General features: G+C 38.4%; 2 protein-coding genes across 12 annotated transcripts in view; both read right to left on the reverse strand.

Annotated features, from left to right (window-relative positions):
- The window catches only part of ephb4a (eph receptor B4a), a 46,319-nt gene extending 38,303 nt beyond the window's left edge, over positions 1-8,016 (reverse strand). For both annotated transcript variants that reach the window (XM_030154524.1, XM_030154523.1), the window contains exon 1: positions 7,037-8,016. In XM_030154524.1, coding sequence (XP_030010384.1) covers positions 7,037-7,115 — 79 coding nt within the window. In that variant the 5' untranslated portion in view covers positions 7,116-8,016. The remainder of the gene's footprint in view (positions 1-7,036) is intronic.
- Positions 8,017-18,884: 10,868 nt separating this feature from the next.
- Positions 18,885-22,731, reverse strand: part of dlg4a (discs, large homolog 4a (Drosophila)) — an 85,240-nt gene continuing 81,393 nt past the window's right edge. For all 10 annotated transcript variants that reach the window (XM_030154197.1, XM_030154196.1, XM_030154195.1 and 7 more), the window contains one exon: positions 18,885-22,377. In XM_030154197.1, the coding sequence (XP_030010057.1) occupies positions 22,271-22,377 (107 nt within the window). In that variant the 3' untranslated portion in view covers positions 18,885-22,270. The remainder of the gene's footprint in view (positions 22,378-22,731) is intronic.

The raw sequence follows: 22,731 nt of genomic DNA on the forward strand, positions 1-22,731 counted from the left end.
TTTCTTTTTTTTTTTTTTTTTTTTTTTTACATCAAGGTTGCTTTTTTAATCAATTCTTGCACATCCGGCCTCAGACAGCTCAGCAGACTCATGTGGCTGCTTCCCCTTCAAGATTTAATGCTATTTTTGAATGGAACATTCAAAAACATAACAAGGAATAAGACAATAACTGAATATAGACAAGCTTCTCAAAAGAATTTCAATACGATGCTCGGTATGCATCAAAAAACATCTGCGGTAAGATCAATTTTATAGATAGGCATGAAATAAACAGCTTCTTCTCAGCTGTTGTCTTCTAATTAAAGACCTTTTAATCCCTTTGTTTTAATCACATATTCAGCTCCTCAAATATATACTATGTGGCCCCAGGTGTGTATGATTACAGCATGCAAATAAGCAACATACATACTTTGCTCATTATGCAGTGTGCACCTTCCTTGCCCTCTCTGTACTTGCTCTCTATTTCGTTGACTCATGCCAGTCTTCCCATCTCTCCTTGACTCACTTCAAAGAGAACCCCCATCCCTCTAAAAGTGCCATTCTCCTTGGTGCTTATGGCTGATAGGCTGTGGCCTCATTCCCTCTTTGCTGCAGCCTGTCCCCATTGTGTCCCACTCTCACAGAGGAACGTGTGGGTGGAGGACAGACTGGCTCTCGAAAGTGAATGCCTGACACGGATGTATGGGCTGGGGGTGTATCCTCTCACCGACCTAACTATCATCCACCTGCAATTCTGGGCGACCATATGCATCGCTCTCGACGAGGAGAGAAAAAAAAAGAGAGAGACAGAGAGGGAGAGACATGAACTGAGAGTACTTGTGGCACTCAGATGCCTGTTTAACTCTTGAGGAAGCTAATCATCGGATTGAGGTACTGAGGATGATGGGCTACAGGCTTTCAGAAAGGGGGGAGGTTGCTTTAAATGCAAATCCCTTTCTTATAAAAATCGGTTCCGTTTAAAAGGATTTCTGGGAAACGATCCACATTTCCACGGCAGGGGAGACAGTCAGCAAGAGAAAACAGCATAGCACCAGTCAAACATCAAGGAGACAGAGGACGTGGAAAGAGTAGCAAAAGAAAAGGCTACATGTCTGTGAAAGAAGGGATTGAGGCCCGAGTTAGGACTCTTAGATTCAGAATAAAAACATCCTTTCTGCATTTACTGATCTGAGACACTTAGCGTGTTTAAGTTTAGAAAGTGATGCTACCCATCACGCTTGTTACACCACCTGAAGTGTCTGGAGGTGAGGGAGTAAACAGAAAACATACAGAATACAAGCTGTCACATCAATATTCCTCTTTTCCTCTTAAAGTCAGCATGAAACACCAAATCTATTTAGATATTTGACTTAGCATGTTTATGTATTTCATGTAAAATCAGGAATCAAGGGTGGCTGCCCCCTCCTGAAAAACCCAGTTTGCTGTGATTGGTCAACCTGTGAATCACCACCCCATAACTATACAGTGATGATCCAGAGGACAAAACAAGTTGCGAGAACATTTAATTTCATGCTCAATTAATGCACGCCCCAGAATGTAGGATGAGTCATCTTTTTTTTTTTTTTTGTATGTTTTCCCAAAAATGTCAAACTCTAAAACACCATTACCTACAAAACAATTGTTGGTCTACATACCAATGTTTCATGACATACTCCACCAAGAAAGGTCTTAGTGTTGGAATCAACCCAGGATCTTCTTGATGTGAGGTAACAGTGCTATCCACTGCATCACCATGTCGCCCTAACACTTGATAGGTATCTTTGTTTTTGCCAAAAAAGAATTCTAATAAAAAATTTTTTTGAAAAAATCTGTTGGATGACCTTTAGCTTTACTTCCATCCATAACTGCTTTAATTTCTTGGCAAGATCTTGGCCCAATCCCAATTCACCCCTTGGCCCTAGCACTTGGAACTACCCCTTGTAACGGGGTAGGGGTTGAAATATTCCCCTATGGAATGAGACAGCACTTCAAGACCTGTTACGTCATTATCAGTCATCGATACCACTATAAACAGATGCAACAACTTTATTTCCGAAAGAATTCACCATGCCGTCAGCAGCTGTAACCATCTCTGTTGCACAGGCTTTGGGCATCTTTTTATGGCTATCAACTGCAAACCACAAAATGCGGTCTATAACACATTGAAACGGTATTAAACAGTTGATCAAATGAGTAAGTTATGTATGAAGAAAATACATACATTTGTGTGTTTCTTTCATCATACTGCTTCACTTTTTTTGTTGTGTTTACCTCCATCTTGCCGATGATTCGAACAGAATTATGGGAGATTTCTCATACCCCTCCGTTTGTAGCGTGGTCCTGAAAAATCTCCATTTCAAGGGCCAAACAGCTGTGTAAAGTCTTCTCCATCACATCCCAAAGATTCTCAGTGGGATTCAGGTCTATACTCTGGTGGCCAACCCATGTGGGCCTCATTATCCTGAACCCGTCTTTCCCAATTAGAGCCAGATGAATCCTGGTACTGTCATCTTGGAATATGTCTGTTTAATCAGACAAAACAAAATCCATTCATGTTCAGACCTGGTCATTCAGTATATTCAGGTAGTCAAACTGACCTCATTTTATGGACACGCAACATTGATGAACCAAGACCTGACCAACTGAAACAAACCCAGATCACAACACAGCCCTCACAGACTTGCACTGTAGACACTAGGCATGATGGGTAATCACTTAATCCACCTCTGTTCTCACCCTCATGCGCCCATCACTCTGGAACCGGGTCAATCTGGACTCATCAGACCACATGTCCTTTTTCCATCAATCTTTATACTCTCCAGAAATTGATGTTTAAGACATGAGAGACTAGTGCTAAATATTTTGTTGCAGCTGAAGTATATTAGTCACTGCAGTCATTATCTAATAGAAGCCTCCTATCTATTTTCTTAGTTAAATCCAGGTGGCAATTTTTTTTTTTTTTTTTTGGTCGAGCTGTGTATCAGCACATTGCAGGGAAATGTGCACTGAATGTTTTGCTCTGTCCCACATTAAGACACCTGTTACATGTTATTTAACTGCCTGGAAATGGTAAATGTTGCAGTATTTTGCTGAGTTCTTTTTCAAAGCTACATACAGATGTGTGCTGGCCTACCTAGCTGCCTCCATCGCCAATCAGCTGCTCGGCACAAGATTTGAATACATCAGTTATTCCTGTTCAGACCGGTGCGTTAACACTGAGCAATGAGAATTTCTGCAAGAGTATGCTTGTGGGCAAATGCTGCCATCTTTGTCAACACGTTCACATTAGATCAAGGCAATATATCAGGTTTTATTATGTGAAGAGTTTTTGTATATATCTGAATACACAACGTGTTTCAAATGGCGTAACTCTAGTTGAGACACGAATCTATCCTCATTAGTCCCACTTTGCCTCTGGCCTACCTACAGCACTTGTAGCTCACTTCTCAGAGTGGAGAATGGGTTTTCGTCCAAAGAAAGGTGTTATGTAACCTTTTTTCATTTAGGCTTGGTGTGGTTTGAGACAGGCCAATGTGGAACAAACACACACAACTGCTGTGTGTAAAGTCTATACAAGGCAGGATGATGCTTCACCCCCTTTTCCATCACTCCAAGCTTCAAAATATTGTCAGTGCTCTTCACCCCCAACAAGACAGAGCCCCAGCAAACAAATTACCCAGGCTGCCGCACTCTCTTGTTGCACACTGTAGGAAAAGATGACTTGTAAACAGAAGGGAGGCAACAGCTGCAGTAACATCCTATATAGCAAGATGAAGTCACAGCAGAAAATGCAGATTTTTTTTTTTCAAAACGAGGGCACACATTAACTTCAGAGTGTCTGCTAATTCTCCACTAATTTGCATATGTAACACAAGCCTCACTTATGTGAAATGACAGATTAACGCTGCCTGTCTTCATATCTGTTACACCTCAGATGACTACACAGGTGATTCAAAGGACCAACTTCTCAAAGATGCCTTTAAGCCATGGAAACTAGATAAAAAATGAAGAAAAGCTTATTCTCTGCGAGGGTGGAAAATTGTCTTTGTGTTGTCTAGATGAGGGGCGACGACTCTGCATCACCTTTGACAATGCTTTTAATATCATTAAAGCTCCAGGCCTGAACAAGAGGAAGAGACTGCACTGCTTTTGTTACTGGCTGCATCTAGTGTTTGGCAAAAGAGCACTGTATGTGCAAGGAATAAAAAGATGCAGGAGACAAAAAAAAAAAAGAAACTGGGTATCTCATAGCCTATTTGTGAGAGGATAAGGAACATGGTGGCTTATATTTTAAAAGTCAAGTATATTCTAAAATTGCAATCCATTTGGTTTTTAAAAAGGCCTTTTCAGTGTCTTCGTTGTACTTTTTGTAGATCATGTATTTTAAGCGCAGGGAGAGGCAAGGAAAGGGTGTGTGTTTTCATCCGTATGTGCAGACAATGTGTGTCCTCTATACTAATTTCCACCCAAAGCTCGTTATTAATTTCAAGCCAAAGTAATTATCTGATCAAGAGGTCTGTGTTTTAATCTTCACAGAGACAGAAGGAAGAGGGATCCATGCGCCGAACAAGCAAGTGGTGTGCGTAAGTGAGTCATTTATCCTTTAGTTGGAAAAGGAGGAGAGATTTGGCAGCTGTGAGCTTCATCTGCCCTCCCATCAGTTCATTACAGTATTCCCTGCTAGGTGGAGAACAAGAGGGAGGATGATCCAGAGTGTGTTGGCAGAGGAGCGGGCCATTACCCAAGACATGAAAACCAGACATCTTGTTCACACTTGGCAAGACACAGATGTTCTGGAGTCAGTCGACAAGGCACTACGACCCCTCAGCCTCAGACTTCGCGGCTGTAGCCCACTTTGTGCCTGAGCTACACCTGTTTGCAACCATCACCGACTACATCCATCATGGTACGTTTAAATTTTCCGAGGCTATATTTCATCATTCTGCCACCAAAAACCTGCTAGACATCACTTCTTTAAGATCCTTTATTAGCTTTATTTCTCCCACAGCATGTCCAGAGAAACAGATGGATAAACTCAGAAGTGTGTCAGCATTCAGGTTGCTGCTACATGATCCAAAAAGATCAGCACTTGGTCCAACTGTGAAATCTGCAGCCCCTGGAAGAGATTTTGTCTAATGACTGGCTACAACTTCCCCGACATGTTTCCAAACACAAGTTTCCGGGAAACTCCCCAAGCTTCTCTCTAAGAAAGGTTTTTGTTTTTTTTGGACTAAATACATATAGTATCTTCTTTTAATGGTAGCGTGTACCCAAGCAGCAAATACAACAATCAAAACACTCGTGGAAAACCATAGGTGACATTACATTAACTACACCCATGAGTCCTGAAAGTCTATAGCATAAGTCATAAAATCTCCTCTTCAAGAAAAGGCATTTAGCTCGGCAACAAAGTGACCAGCCTGAAACCAGACACAGCTGACAGATTTGTGTTCCTGCCACAGAATATGTGAAGTCATGCATGTTCATGCTGTTCCTGTTTACAGCCAGTATTGATTGGAATGGGCAAATAAGGAAAAAAGTTTTAGCACTCATTGTTTCCATGGCACATTTATTTTCTTAGCTACATAACACATACCTACAGTAATACAGTAGTGCATGTTGAGAGTTAGCTAGACAAATGGCTTCATTGTTTTATGTGTCTCTTCAAGCAAGCTCTAACCCTGTACAAACCATTTTCATTACCCTTATAATTTACTTAAATGCGATTTTGTCACTGATCAGATCATTTTGTTGTTGAAACAGTAGTGAAAAAAACAAAGATATCTTGTTAACTTATTACAATAGGTCACATACTGACGCTTTAGAAGAGCATCATAAAAAATTGGATCCAAGACATTAAACACATACAGAAAACCAAACTAACCTACAGCCCCTGTGTAAAACCTGAACACAATGTCAGGCAGAGAGCAGGATGGAGAATATAGGCTAGTCTTCAGAGAGACACAAAAACATGTAGCTTGCAGCTTAGAGTGGAAAGGTATTCTTAAATAGCCAGCTGCAATTATTTGATGCTCACAAAATATAGGCCTATTATTTCTACCAAAGGTTTTAAACAGAGGTGTTTCAGCAGCACTTTTGAACAACCACAATCAGTTTTCAGTCCAAACGGCAGTATCCCCGTTAATGTCACAGAAAGACAGAAACATTGGGAGCAGAATAAAAATAAACACCCAGGCTTTTAGTTGATTCTGACCTCTTAATTTGGCTCACTGAGGCTTGGTATCTATTCCTGAATTGGAGAATTTATCCAGACCCAGGTCCTGTTGTTATGCTGATGATGCCCAGTTATATTTCCCTACTTAAGCCAGCAATTTTCAGTCATTTTCAGTTAATTTGAGGCTGTCTCATTTGTCCTTCCAGGGTTCACAAAGCTGATCCAGGAGGAGCGACATCACGCCTGCTGCCTGAAATTAATGCAAATGATGATCCAGACTTTAGATCTACTGCAGAGCCTTAGATGCATTTCCCCCCGGCTCAATGCAAAAGCTAAATGCCTCTTGTAGATCTCCATTTAAATGCTATATCAAGGCTGTTAACCACAAGTAGGAGACATGACCACATCAGCTCACAGAAATCACATCAGCCCTGTATTAGCTTCAATGCCCTGAATGTTTTAGTATTGATTTTAGGGTAAGCTGGTTAAGGGTCCCACAGGAAGCAGCCCGGGGAACCTTTTGATGACTTGAAACTGAAAAGTAATTGCAGCAGGGTTTTAGAAATGGCCTTCCTGAACATATCAAGAGAGAAAAATAGACACTTTTATTATTTGTATTGCGACACTCAAAAGCAAACTCCTTTCAAATACACTGTTTACACCAATGGAGACAGAAATATAAGCTGGAAAAACGTTTCCACTGTGGGGTTTTTTGAGGGTTAAGGATAAAATAGAGGCTGCAGTCAAAACTGGTCATTATTTTTGACAAACTTTTCACATTTATTGCATTACCTCTTAGGAAAATAACACATGTAGAGAAATCCAGCATGCACACACAAAAAAAAAAAAAAAAAAAAAAAAAAAAAAAATCTCCACACTCACCTTCCTCTGCAGAAACCAGGAGAGTCCAGTCCAAGAAGATGCTCCATAGCAAGAAGATGCCCCTATATGTCAGCTCCATTGCGGTCTTTGAAAATGGCAAAAAGTGAACTGAGAGCTGTTTGGGTTTGAATTAAAAAGCAGGAGGCATGGGCAGCTCGACTGTGCTTTCACTGACCGCAAACCAGTCTGCATTTACAGTGGAACTCTGCACAGAAAAGCCCCACACTGTGATCAAAACACTGCCGTAGAGAGAGAAATACACTTTAGATCTGTGTGGACTTGTGATAACACACTATCAGACGATTGTATGAATATGCAGCAGGTTTAAAAGCTGCACCTTCAACAGCATGTGGTGATACTACAGACTGGAAACTTCTGATTGCCCAACTTTATTCTTGAAGTCTAGGCAGAACAACAAAGATAAAAACAATACAGCTCTTGGAGTGCTTTCCCACCTCAGTCCTCTGTCAGCACAGGGGGTGCATGGTCCAAACTTGTTCTGGCTTCAGCTTTAATCGGCTCTTTGTGCTTCACACGACTTCTCCCAAATTCTCCCCCCCTCAGCTCGATGACCGAGCAGACTGAATCCGCAACCAGGGCACCTCACTGCACGTCTGTCAGTTGCAGAGATAATCCTCATTATCAGTCAGCTCTTTTCTTCTTCCACATCTTCTCGTCATGCTTCATAAACAATCCACTTAAGTGTGTTAGTCGTGTCCCTGAACGCACCAGACTATTCGGCTACGACAGGGGGGAAAATATCCACGAAAAGGTGGTGGGGATATTGTGCGACAGGTCTAGCTTGGCCCGTTTTCACACGCAAAATTAGGACGAAACTGAGGCGGAACGTCCAGTCAGTTCTGAGTAAAAGTCAACAGAGTGGACGTTCGGCGGATATTAAAAGTTGTGCGCTAAAGTGTCTCGTAGGGCTGACTACACTAATCTGGTCACCGAGGACTTTAGCTCCATCACCGCATCACACCCGGAGTCGAATGGCACCAGTAAGCTCCGCCCACCCGTTTCCATAACAGCACCATCAATTTCCGGTGATAAGATGCACAACTTCCGGAAACAGATCTACAAATAAAATAACACAGATCAACAACAAATTTATTGTTTAAGTTTTTTGGAGCTGATTTAGGATAATTTTGGTGTGCTGAATCCAAAAATCACATTAATTTACTCAGTCAGGTCAACTTTCTGAACTATGCTACATATTGGCTTTTGAACATTTTTGCTTACATTTATGGGCATTTTCACATCATATGATACAAAATTCTTTCATATTTCTTGCAATAAACGAGTTCTGAAGATTTTACTTTTGCCAATTTATGATTAATGTTTTTTTTTTAATACTACAGGTGAATGAAATGGCTTCGACTAGAAGATCTTGCAAAAATAAGCCTGACGTATTCTGCTACATCTGCGGTGAATACACCATTGTACCTAACAGGAATCCTGTTAGAAAAGGATTTTTTTCTCTTAAAACCTATTTTGGGTGAGAACTATATAAAAAATCAGCTGATAATGTCACAAAAATTTAATCAATTTTGTGAGAAGATGACATTTTTCAAAATCAAATTAGCAAAAAAACCTGACCTGATTGAGAAAAACAGATGTCATTTTTGGATTTAGCGGTGCAAAATGGTCCTAATTCAGTTGAAAAAATCTAGACAACTTACAAAAAACATTTTTTTGTAACCCAGTCTAATAGACCGACGTTATAGTGAATTTTTGTTAGAATATAAAATTCCGGTACTCCCAAGAGAATATACAATTGTGTTTGATGCTATCCCTTCAGGTTTAAAAACTTTGATATCTTCTACTATTAGTCCTTCAACAACCATTACCCCTCAAATTGCGCAATCAGAATTATACATAGGAAATTTAGATCCATTCTTGAGTAAAGAAACTAATAATAAATGCATTAGAGAAGTGATTCAAAGGGATACAATTTGTAAGCCAGCTTCCATCTTTTTTTGGAGTAATTTATATTCTGACGTGGAATGGGAAAAGGTATGGTTATTACCAAGGAAGCTTTTTATTTTGAATAAAGTGAGAGAGGTATTTTTAAAACTATTACATAGGTGTTATCCAACTAATTCAACTCTGATTAAGTATAAGATCAATGTCGACCCTTTTTGCTCATTTTGTCATAATTCGGATGAAACATTAACTCATTTGTTTTGGGAATGTGCCTTTTGTCAAATTTTTTGGTGTGATATCAATCTTTTTTTAAATAGAAAGCTGGATATTTCTTTTAACTTCAAAACTGAAGATGTTTTATTTGGTTTCTTTATTACTGATTTGCCTGTTTGGAAATTGTTTATTCTTAATCTCATTTCCTTATCAGTTAAATTTCATATACATACAAGCAAAGTTGCCAATCAGAAACCCAGCTTTGTGGTCTTTAAATCTTATTTGAAATCCTATCTAGACACACTTAACTTTTGCACTAACCCTAAAGCTGTGAAGACTAAAGCCTTATGTGAAGAATTTGTTGTAATCTTTTTTTCTTTCTCTTCTTGTTTATTCCTTTACTTTTATTTTATCTAATTTACTTACCTATTTATGTATTTCTGTGATTGTATTTAATTTCTTCCTGCCTCACCTCGAGCATTATGGGTTTTTTTTTCTCCATGCCATGTTCTGGTATATGTGTATACAGTATTTTGTAAATAAAGTATGAAAAAAAAAAAAAACAATGCAAAGAACCTTAAAAAAAAAAAAAGTAATAATAATAATAATAATAATAATAATAATAATAATAATAGACCGGCATTGATGTTCAGATTCAAAGTACTTTATTTTATCTAATTTATTTATTTATTTATTTATTTTTATTTATTTATTTATTTATTTATTTATTTATTTATTTATAATTTTTAACTTGTCTTGTCCAGCATCCTAACAGCAGAATGGTAGTCTGGCTGCCTTTTGGTGCTGAACAAATTTGCTTTGCCAAGGGTAACTTTATAAAGTATATAAATTCTCCCCTTGATATTCTATTGACTTTATTATGAGTTTGGTTGAACCACATTTTGCTGAACCACTACAACCAGAACTGAGTAAACTGGGCAGAAGAGACAGACAGAGAGAGAGAGAGAGAGAGAGAGAGAGAGAGAGAGAGAGAGAGAGAGAGAGAGAGACAAAACAAACAAACAAAACTACAATAAAAATAAAATAAAATATATAAGACCTATTAAATGATGAATATAAGAAAAGAAAGCATGAACAGAATATCATACACCACATCCACCCAAATAATACCACTAACAAATCAAGACTCAGAGTACTTTATGTATCATGGAAAATTGTGTAAATGTTTTGTTTTTATTTAATTTTTTATTTTTGTAATGTTTTTTCTTTCACCTTCATCAACACTGAACATTAGTGTAGCATACAGTATATATTGTATATATAGCATAGCATATATATTTTCCGAGTTAAGTTTATTATGTGTAGTAGTAGGGATTAAAAAAGAGCCCTAGTGGCAAAACACCACAGCTTTAAAGAATCAAGAATCTTCATTTGTCAGTATGTTTTACCTGCAAACACTGAAATTCAGTCTTTCTGTTTCAATCATCACTAGCTGAATGTGCAGGAACACCACATTGCAAAGAGCTACCATGTCAGTGCGCCTGGGGAGCAAATGGGGGGTAAAATGCCTTGCTCAAAGGAACATCAGCCAAAATTTCTCCTGCTGGTCTGAGGAGTTGAACAAGCCGATACTCCAACCATCTAGGCCATGGCTGCTGGTGTCCCTAAACTAAATAAAATAGACAATCCTGCTAGTCATTAGAGACATACATGTAAGACACAAATGTACATTAGAATGTTTTCATGCTTATTTAAGAGGACTGGAGAGGCAGTAGGAGAACTAGTTCAGCCACAAACATGAGCAGGCTTGAATAAACTTGCTTTTTTTTTTTTTTTTTTTCTTTAACATAATTATACTACACAGAGATGCATAAGATATGCCTCTAATATTCAAGATGGATGTAACTGTTGAATGTGTCTGTAATCCATGTTTTCTGCTGGTTTAGGGTTTGTATTTCTGTTTTACACTCCACAAACACTTGATTTCCATTCATTATATCAGACAAATTTTGTTTCCAAGCCTAAATTTATATTTTTGCAGTTAAAACAAAGCAAATACAACTTATTTCGATTAAGCATAAAACAGACCAAAGAATAAATCAAATAGTCTCTAGTGAAATGCTGGTGTGCTTTTATTTTGATAGCTATTTCTCTTAACTTCCGGTATAGTCCAGGATTTTTCTCAGTGGTTTGACTTGGGGACAACAATTAAGGTTGCATCTACAAGTCTTGGCATGCTGCTAAAACTGTCCTATGGGTTAATTTTGTCAATAGGTGGTATTAGTAGGCTATTGGCTCAGTCACTTTGAGTTGTCCATATTTCTTTTCTTAATCTAATTAGTTTCTTGTCTTACAAACCTTGTCACTGCATCAAATTTTCACAAGAAGATGAGTGTTTATAAAGTTGTGTTTTCATAAATTAGACCCATTAGTGCAGAGGAACAGCAGCCCTGATATATACAGTCACTGTGGCAAGGACACTTCAGAATCCATCAAAAGATAAATTTATTTACCGGACAAGTTGTGACATCGAAGCAGAACACATGGTACCGAAGTCTGTGAAATGCAGATAGTCCAACTTAATATGGCTTATGCTTTAATCACCTGACTTCAGATCAGACTCTGCCACCATATTTTCTCAGCAGATAAGACTATCTGCTCTGTTCTTATCTTTTCTTTTTCCAGTCTGATGAAAATATACAGAAGTCACATGACCCCGTTAACATTAGAAAACTGCTATCATGCGTTTTTGCCACCCCGCTGGCCTTTTTGACATCTCCTTCTGAAATCTGCATATTCCTGTACAAAACTACTCATTCTGAACATAGCATAGCCCTACAATTTTAATGAGAGACATAACATTACAGATTCATTACATCAGTGTTGCGGCTCAGCCTATTTTCTTATTTAATTAATGGGACTTTTCCTCAAGGGGAGCTGAACGGAATCACTTTTGAAGAAGATCTGGGGAAAGACAGCAACATGAAGAAGAGGAAATGCAAATTTTAACTCTAAATGACAAAATGTAAATAACACATTAGCAATTCAAGGGTACTAACAAGGACAGTCCGATGTTTAATTTTGGCACGGCAGGACCAGATTTCTTTTTTATTTTTTTCCATGGGTTCAACTTGTTTTGTTCAGTTCTTACTCTTCTGTCCAAGAATAAGTAAATAGGGAAAATTCTGGGCTATATTAACTTTATATACTGTTTTGACTTCAACAGGGGCTTGACTTTTTTTTTTTGTTTGTTTCAAAAAATTTTAGTAGTTTGCATTGCAGTCAGTGTAAAATTCAGACATTAAACAAATACTAGGAACTTCTGCACAGGCCAAATGAGTATGTAAACAACAGAGTGCGACAAGTTTTGTCTGATGCATGAAAATACATCTAATTCTTTCAATCCACAGAACACATCATGTACATATGGCTTTATTTAAAATCGGTTCCAAATTAACTTGTGTTGTCTCAGATGTTAAATCAAAGCCAAACAGCGGAGTTATGATTCTGTTCTATAAAAGCTGTGAACAGAGGAATGATTTACAATTTAAGCAAACCAAGACTGTAACATTTAACTGTCTAAATGCCTGTTGCATTTGTCTTGTGCTTTGTTCATATGTCAGTGTGTTATGTAACCAGATAGAACCTCAAAACAGCATGCATAAGGACAGTGCTTAGGGGTATTCCAACCACCAAAGCTGTCAGATTTACTGCATGCAGTACGCGTATGAGATTCTTCTTCATAAGCTTTAATCAGGCTCTCTCTTCCACCAGTGGTAGGCAGCTGTGGGAGCTTCAGCAGGAAATAATAGTAAAACAAATGAGATTGGAATATGTCCTTGGGAGTTTCTATTTTTCTACTTCCAACAAGTCTTTCATTTGCAGAATCTCACAAGTATAAAGCAGAGGAGTTTAAAGATTAGAGTGAGCTACCACCAGGAGAAAACCTACTATTTGCCAGCTGCTTGTGTACACTTCTCTTCCTTTTGCAATGGCTGTGTTATCAGACACCAGAAAGTCACGCTCATGTTACTGATCATCACATTGCTGAGAGCCTGGAAGAAGGAATGACTTTGTGAAATTGGCAAGTAAATTGGCAAGGAGCTGAAAGAGAAGAGATGTTTCTAATAAACCCATCTGTACCTACCCGGGTCCAAAAAGACGGACATTCTCTGACTAGCTGGTGGAGTTAGATATTTCCCTCAGGATCTGGAGGAGACCAGGAGAGTGGGCAGAAACATAGCCCCAAATTATACCGGGGGTCACGCTCATTTCATACAGATACAGATTCACTTTATATAACCCCAGGGGGAACTTTGTTTTTCCATCAGCTCAAGAAAATACAGAAAAGTAAAATGAAGCTAACAATCATAACTATCAGTCATCACATTGATGTAAGATGTTCTGTAATGTTCATTCTTTTGTGTGTAAACATGTAGGATTTTTCTGATTTATTCATTTCAAAAACTTATATTTTGATAATAAGATGAACAGACACCACCCTCGTTCCATTATACAGTTCTCTCAAACCACAAATCAATCACTAATCACAATCTATGTTCTCCTCCTTTTGTTGGTGATCTTCATGAATGTTACAATGTCAACAAAGGTCTTGATGCTAATTCCTCAGTAAGTACAAAGAAATATATTTTAGCTCTGCAACAGGATAGCACAGACACTGAACTGCTTCTCCAACATTCTCGTTAGAAACTGGGTATTAAAAAATCACCAGTTTTCCGTCTTCCCTCTAATCTCTTTATCTTCCCTCTTTGTTACTGTAAAACTGCTTACAGTGATAAGAAGCGAAAGCTAATTGTTTGTTTAATGGCACACCTTTGCTCTGTTGGACTGAAAAACATACCAGATTTTTGCATCTATATTCTGTTTATGGGATTAGTTTAAGTATTTTCTACATTAACTGTTATCATTCTGAGTTGTAAATAAGCCAGGGGTTCTTCAGTGTTAAAGAAACTGAAACAATTCCATCTTCCAGCCCTTTTTACTGATCTTCTTAATTTAACAGACTCGTCTTTGGGCCATTGCCTCCATTCCCACCAAATTTAATAAACATGTTTTTTTTGTGTTTGTGTGTGTGAACCTACTGACAGACAGATGGATGGACCGACATACAGGAGTAATCACATAACCTCTGTGGCAGAGGTAATAAAATCACATTTTCTGAGTGAAGATTTTTTTTTTTTTTTTTTGAGCCAATGCAGAGGCACCAGTCTGCCATTTTCATCCCTGCCTCTGGTCAATCTCAGCAAAAAAGGAGGGGGGAAAAATGACAGGACAGAAAAAAACAGAAAAAGAACCCCAGTCTCCTCAGCGTTCAGTAATTTTTAGTTTTTAGAAAAGGTTTATTTAGTATTATGAGGTAGTGTAACATTACAAACTCAGCAGCACACATAGCCAATGTGCTCTAAATAATCTAGGCTATTTCATAAGTCATTATCCTAATTTTAGGATTATATGTCATCATTGCCACCACAAAATGAAAGTCTGCATTTGGTCCAGGTGACAGTATAAGCCCTCATAGGTTAAGCTCTTCTTTCCTTTTGCAGGTGGAGCTCATGAAATGACACCAGAAGGGTTTAGTTTAAAATCACTGCCATTCTCTTTGTCTGTAAAACCCTACTGCGCCAAACCAAAATTGTTATAATTTGTCATTTTGATTTAAGCTGATGGTAAATATTAACTGTAGACAGTAACATTCTTCTGAAGTCAACATGTCATGTTTTAATAAGCAGCGTAAGCACAGAGTTGGCATTTTAAAAGCAGAAATATATGCCAAAACTCCATCTATTTCCTTGAATCCTCATGTAATTTAAGTACACAAATGTCCTCTGCTGTATATTTGGCTGCAGTGCAATGATATTTGCCACATTAAGCTTTAAAATGTCTGAAAAGGACACTTCAGATGGAAAAATGGACCAGTGATGACTGTATCAGATGGAGTCAAAACCTATTTGATTAAATCCCCCCCTCACTCTGAGAGCTCTGGAGCAAAACCGCAGGAGTCGGTATTATCTCGGTCTTTAAACTTAAGAAGGCATCTCTTTTCACACAGCATAAAACAGCATCTTAACTGCAAAAACCCTGCACCACACCCTGCCGTGCACCGATCTGAGGATGAATCATCTGGTCTTCATGCAGGCTGATAAAGAGCAACGAAGACAGCAAAGTGACACCAGCCAGGCTTCACCACAACACTGCACCATATATAAACACGAAAGCTGAACCCGAGTTGTCCTGACACAAATAGTTTGATGGGTGCCAGCTGGGGCTTCTTGGGTGCAAGAGCAAAAAATAAAGGACTAGGAATGATAGAGCTGAAGACACAGCAGGCTGAAATGAATAATAAAATACAAACATGGGAAGAATCTATGTTTAATCCTCTACTCCAGGCTGTAACTGTCATGTTGTAATGAAGGTAACAAATGACGCTGACAACCTCCTGTGTGTAGTCAAAGTGACTGACAAAGATGTCTTTACAAAGTCCATAACTAACAGTTCTTGTGGCAGCTGTTGAATCTCCAAGATTAGCCACAGCATAAAAAGGCATCTTGCCTGTCTGTGCACAAACACACAGGATTAAAGAGGATTATCATGACCAAAGAATGAAGTCTATGCAGAAGAAAACAGGAGAAACTGGAAATTGTGTTTTAATTAAAACACTTGCCCACGCCTATTTGCTGTGTAGAAGCTGCACTAGATGTAAAGTGTTCTAAAATATCTCAGCATTTGGTCATTTTGGCACTTCTATTGACACTTTCAGTGTGGCAGTAAGTCTAGCAGCATGTCTGCAAGAAAACAGCAAAGGTTCATGGATGACTGATGTCATCTTTGCTCGAAACACCTCAGCTCGAGTGCCTTCAGGTCCACTGATATTATTGGCTTTGACTTGTGTTGGAATGAGACATTTCACTGTTTTTTTGGCAAAGACGCATAGTTATAAGAACAGTTTTTAGGCGTTTTTGAAAGTTCTGAAAAAAAAAAAAACATCCACTGAGTTTTTTCCAGCACTCTCAAGACACACATGTCGACTATTCTTTCATCCAAATTGAGCCCCATTACTGCGTCTGGGCCCAGCAGTGGGTTTAAAGACGTATGACTCTATTATCAACCAACTGGGAAACAGGCTAGAATGAGCCCTCTGAGAGCTGTGACGTCAAGTTGTTTGACAGTTATCTTGCTAATTTTACTTTGTCTTCTTCCTTGTTTATTCATGTTTGGAGAGGAACTTCACTCTAACCACTGGCTTGATTGAATTATTACATTTGGAAGCATTCACTTTTCGTCGGGTCTCAGTCTAAAATTGGTATCCTAATGGCAGTAAAGCCGGATGGTTACCTCAGAGTGAGTGTACATCCATGACATTCAGGATTTTGCAATCTCAAAACCTGAACCACTTCAGCGTTAATCATTATAGGAGGAATTTATCCAGTGACTCAGTTTTGTGATTAAGAGGAAATTTAATTCTAGTTTTAAAGCAAACACATTCATTTCATTGCTGATTTTTTTTTCCTTCCCCCAATAATCCATCTGTGAGACGTCTGTGGTGCCATGGGATCCAACTGTGCAATTTTCCACCAGCTTCAGGGAGGATGTCTTATGACCCATAGAATGGACGCCTGTTAATGGCTGAAAGGACGAGAACAAACATGTGGATGGAGTCATCAGATGGCCTTAGGTACATACCAGTTTGTAGGTTTAAACCCTGCTTATGCCAGTTGATGGATGTCATACCTTGTCTTTGTTTGATCCCATGAAACACTTGAACGTGGTAAAAAAGAATGACTGTTCTCAACCAGATGATGGATGTTTTCCATTTATGATTGAAATACTTTAGCTTTGTGTGATTCTGAACAGGATTTAAGAACTTAATGAAACACAACTATATCTTCTGTGAAAAACAAATACATGTTTGATGGCTTACTGCCTATTGTAATACTTTATTAATAAGCACTGAAGAGAACTATAAACTATAAATCAAAGAAATTACAGCTTTCATGACATATTTTATGTTCTCAATGCAAAAAGCATAAAGATATTAATCAATTTAGCCATTATTCTGAGCATTAAATTATGTATTTGTTGATGTTTTATGTAATAAAGAGAAATATCTACCAAAACTCTTCATATTTCATTCATTCTCCCATAATTTAAGTGTACAAATATGTGTTGTGTTTGGCTGCAGTGCAAAGATACATTATTTATATACAGGGTGGGGAAGCAAAATTTACAATATTTTGAGGCAGGGATTGAAAGACAGTGTATGACCAATTAGTTTATTGAAAGTCATGAGAATTTATTTACCACAAGAAAATTTACATAATAGAAAATGTTTTTATTCTATGTGTCCTTCTTTCTCAATAACTGCCTTCACACGCTTCCTGAAACTTACGCAAGTGTTCCTCAAATATTCGGGTGACAACTTCTCCCATTCTTCTTTAATAGTATCTTCCAGACTTTCTCGTAATAGTTTTGCTCATAGTCATTCTCTTCTTTACATTATAAACAGTCTTTATGGACACTCCAACTATTTTTGAAATCTCCTTTGGTGTGACGAGTGCATTCAGCAAATCACACACTCTTTGATGTTTGCTTTCCTGATTACTCATATGGGCAAAAGTTTCTGAAAAGGTATGGATAATAGTGTTAGGTATGATTATGACATCAATATATGTTTGGTTTCAAAACAATTGACGTAGTGCCTGCTGAGAAAAAACAACTAAATGTTCATTGTAAATTTTGCTTCCCCACCCTGTATACGGTAATGTGCAAAACCATTCAACCAACATTAGGTTTGTTGGCTTAGTGAAGTTATAACAACTACACATATGGATTTTTCAGTCTCTGTATTAAGACACAACTGGATATATGTGAAGTACAGCAGTAAAAACTAAAGTTTCAGGGACAAACAGCTTCTATAAATCCAAATGGTAGCATTTAGAGTGCACTTAAGATGTCTTTAAGCATTCTGTTCAGACAGTATTAGATTTATTGCATTCATTTTCTGATGTTTTATAGCAGGTTTCATTCAACACATGACAGATGTTTCTAATTGTTTGTTCTGCTTCTTGTCATGGGGTCAAGGGGTCACACTAAGTACAGACTTTAACCTTTAAAGCACATTTAGTTTGTTTTTTGTGTGTGTCTTTTAAGGCTGTGTGCATGTTTCTTGTATGTTCATGTTGTACCTTAAGAAAAGTGAATGAGAAATAAATATGTATGTTGATTTCATAGCAAAGCTAGAGTTGGCCTAACCCTTTTGCACAATACTGTATATTAAATTATAGACATTTTTAAAATTTTATGCACTGGTGGTTTAGGTATTATGCGCCTCAAAAACCTGCAAAATTATACAGCTACATGTGTTATAAGCCTGAGGTCAGCAATAAGATAAAGCTTAATTTCACACAAAGTCAGAATGTCCCTGACACACACGTACACAAAGGATTCTCATTGTGTGCTTTTCTAAAGAGAAAATGGTTCCCCTGATGAGAGAGCGAGAGGTGGGGGAGCAACCGGTAAACTGGAGCCTCAGTGAGTATTTGCAAATGCAGCTGTTGAGGAGCTTGTATAAGCAGCTCAGAGTGGAGACTGAGTGCCCCCCTCTGGTCACACTTTTGTTTTCTCATCACATTCACCTGAAGAGCAGAAAACCATAAAAAATGACAAGGACATTAAAAAAAAACAATGAACAAACAAACAAACAAAAAAAAAACAAGGCATCTGAGTCAACTTTCAGAAAGCATTTTTAAATTCATTTTATTATTTTATAGCTAATTTACAACAAGCGCTTCACTGAACTGGAACATTTTATTTTGCTTGATATTGTCATTGTTAAATATATTTTTCTGCATCAGTTGACTTTGTTGTAACTTTGTAATCAGTCTTTTCTGTAAAAAGTCATATATTTTATAAGGAATATCACACTATGATATGGATGGCTGAGAGAAATATTAAGAAATACATTGAACCCTCCAATAAAGAAACTGAAAACATATTATTCCATTCATGAATGTGATGTCACGTGTTGCTGTTTCTGTGATTCTCTCAATGTGTAAATGTAAATGAATGTGTGGACGTGTGATATTGTTGTGTGTGTATGTGTGTGTTGCCCACCCCGAAGTGTGCAGATGTCGTTTCTGTGTTTGAGCAGTATACTGGGCTGTGGCTCTGATGGATCCTGTACTTCATTCAGCAGCGTGCACGGCTAAATCTGAAGCCACACGGCACCCCCCACATTCTGAATATATTTACAGCATTTCTGGCCAAGACCCAAAAACTCTCTCAGTGTGAAAAAAAAATACAAAAATATACAGACTTGAGATGAAACCAGTGACAGTTCTAAATAAATAAAATCATAAAAAAAAAGAAACTGATACTCATTCACAAGCTTCAGTTGATCCACCTTGAGCTGAAGAGAGAGGCAAGTGAGCAAAATAAACAAACAATTAATATGAATGATCACTTCTATCAATACTTCCAGTATCACTCTTATAATTCAGAACAAATTATAAGTAAATACAAACACATGCTCATAAAACTGTGGATACCTTTTGCTTATGCTCACTATCTTCTTCCTGTTAATACCTGTAGCATATAATGCCTTCAGTGCAAACTTTATAAATACAGTTATAATCTTAGACACACATAAATCCATCTTCATTGCATAACATCATAGCAGTATTGCACTACATCTGTGCGTGTCTCACTTTCTCACTCTGGCACACACACATACACACCACCCATTTATGTATTATACATTATAACCACAAGTGGATGTTATAAAGGATAGATATTCTCATATAGTATCATTTATTTTTCATAAGTAACACACTTTCTTGTCACTCGCACACACACACACACAAGCAGCAAACGCACATATGCACACGCACACAGTCACGCAGACACACGCAGCTGCATTGTACATGTGTTTCAGTTCATTGTCAACATAGAACATGTCTAATATGTCAAGCTCTAGAGTGAGGTCTGCATTACACCGACTTGAATGGTTATTCCGTTGTAGGTTTTTGCTGTGTTTCACAACAATAAAATGGGAATGTGAGTAAATTCAACAACCAAAGTGCAATATTACCAAAAGAAATCAATGGAATATTGTTTGGAAATGTTGATTTTTACAGACGTAGTCCCGTTAGAAATAGGCATAAAAAAGATATATATATATATATATATATATATATTCATATTTATATTTATATATATATATAGGCCATTTATTTGTTAAACATGACTTAGCTTTACTTTGTGTGGACACAAGAGGGAGAAATAAGCAGAGAAAAAGGTGGAAGAGAGAGAATAAAAGAAGACCTATTCCTCCCACACAGAGGACTTTCCACGCATAATTGTGCACAAATGCACACACGCACAGACACACGCATATACACACACACACAGACACACACACAAATGCCATGGCTTTTACTGCAGCCACTGAAAACAGTGTGTATGTCTGCGGCTGAGGGATTTCTTTTGGAAGAGTGATCGGTGAGTTGGCTGTGGTGTGATGAAGCTAACAGCTCTGCTGTTTGTGCCTAGAGAGATAACATTCATCCTGGATTCTGACTAGCAGGTCAGAACAGCCAGTCCCCCCTTTAGAGGAGTGTGCTAGGTTACAGCTGAGGTTACAACTCTATATGTGTGTTTGTGGATGGGTGTGAGTGCGTGCGTTTGTGTGTGTACGCGTGAGTGTGTGCATTAGAGAGCAGAGGCTAAACTATATGTCAGAGCATCTACTGTACTCAGAACTGGCCTCTTATCAACATAACTTGCCATCATGTCTCTCTGCTCTTCTTCCTTCATGAGACATGCTAAAAAACTCCTCCACAATAAGGAGGTGGAAAAGGGGAACACGCCCTACCTACTTGCCTTTCTACTGTATTATTTTTTAATTTTTTAAATCAGAATTTTCCATTATTTTTGACTCCTGTCTCCTCCATTGTCTTTGAGGATGCATGCACAAATTTAGCATATGAGTGTTTTTTTTATTATTATTATCTGAACTGCCTTTAAATAATGCCTCACAACAATAAACATAAGTGAGTGAGTCAGTCTTGGTCACTGAGGTTGTTTTCTGTGTTCACGCTCAGAACCAAGGATTCACAAGAAAAGGGACTCTGCCGAGAAATGGCTCCTGGTCAAGAGGGACTCAGCAGAACCCCCTCTTTCAGACTTCCCCCTTCCCCGTCCTGTAACAAGGCAGAGCTGGCAGGAGGACTAGAGGAAGTCAGGATGTAATATAAAAAGAGGAGCCAGTGTCTTTTTGGGCACCACCATCTTAGACATAGGCGCATGGAGGTGTTCAATCAGGGTGTGGCGCTTGAGAGGGATAAGGAGGCCGCGTGAATAATACTTCAGGTCCGTCACTGTGGGGTCACCCTCTACTGTTTTTCTAGCCAGACCTACTGTCTCATGTACAGATACCGTTTATTGAATTGTGTGTAAATCTGATTGAGATAGAGTAAAGTTCACACATGGCATCAAAATGTGTCTGTAACTACTTAATTACACATTGTTTCCCATTGGATTTTTCCTGTTATGAAACTGCACTTGCATCTAAACACAAATATTAGACATTTACACTCTGCCATACAGCTGGAAATGGTTAGATATTGTGCCTCTTGTACAGACATTGACATTTTGTCCAAGCTGTCTGGCACTGCTAAATCACCTATGATTAAATCCCCAGTTTTGGGTGCTGTCACAGCTTTATTTAGAGCTATCCACTTGTGACCGGGATTCATTTTAATGCAAAGTGTGAACAAGGCCTCAATACTCAGTCATGCCTCATTAAGGTAGGACACTGATTAAGTCTTTGAACCCAGTCTCTTTCAGTATAATTACACATCAGTGTGTTCACATCTGTCTCAGAGTCTCCTTTTTGGTATCGGTCTTTGCCTCCCTGTGTCACTTCCTGTGTTCGTCCCTGTCTCTGTGTTTGTCTTAGTATGCATTTGCTTCATTTGTCTGTGTCATTCTCTGTGATTGCCTAAGCACTGACTTTGCTGGAGGACAGACAGGCAGGCGAGGCTGGCTTGGCTGTGAGGGTGAAGGGCGGTGTCGGTTGGTGGTCGTGAGGGAGGGGCGGTTTGCACTGTTGCAGCATCACAGCCTCTCCCGAGTGGGGATCCAGATGTAAGGCCCTGATTGCTCCTCGATCACTGTCTTTACTTTGTGATAGACCTCTTCAAAGCTGTCCCCTTCCACGACAGCTGCAGCAGGACATGAGAAAGACGGAGAGGAAACAATGAAGGATGGAGAGGGAGGACATACGGAGTCACACAAACAAGGACAGGATGTAGGGTGTGTCCGAACAGTCCGTTTGTCTTAGGTAGGTTCCTAACTGACAGTCAGCCATGATTACAGCTGAATGAATTAGCATTACATATATGAATATTATTAATTATAAAACACGCATATTACATTATTTACATTAATTTGCATCTATATCTACACTGTTGCCGATAGAGATGGAATCAAATATTTTGACCTCTTTTCATGATCATTATCTATCATTGTTGATAGATAAAGTGTAACTGGGACTCATTGCGCTCAATCAAAGGTGA

The sequence above is a fragment of the Sphaeramia orbicularis genome, chromosome 14 (genome assembly GCF_902148855.1).
Source record: "Sphaeramia orbicularis chromosome 14, fSphaOr1.1, whole genome shotgun sequence".
In the NCBI taxonomy this organism is placed as follows: domain Eukaryota; kingdom Metazoa; phylum Chordata; class Actinopteri; order Kurtiformes; family Apogonidae; genus Sphaeramia; species Sphaeramia orbicularis.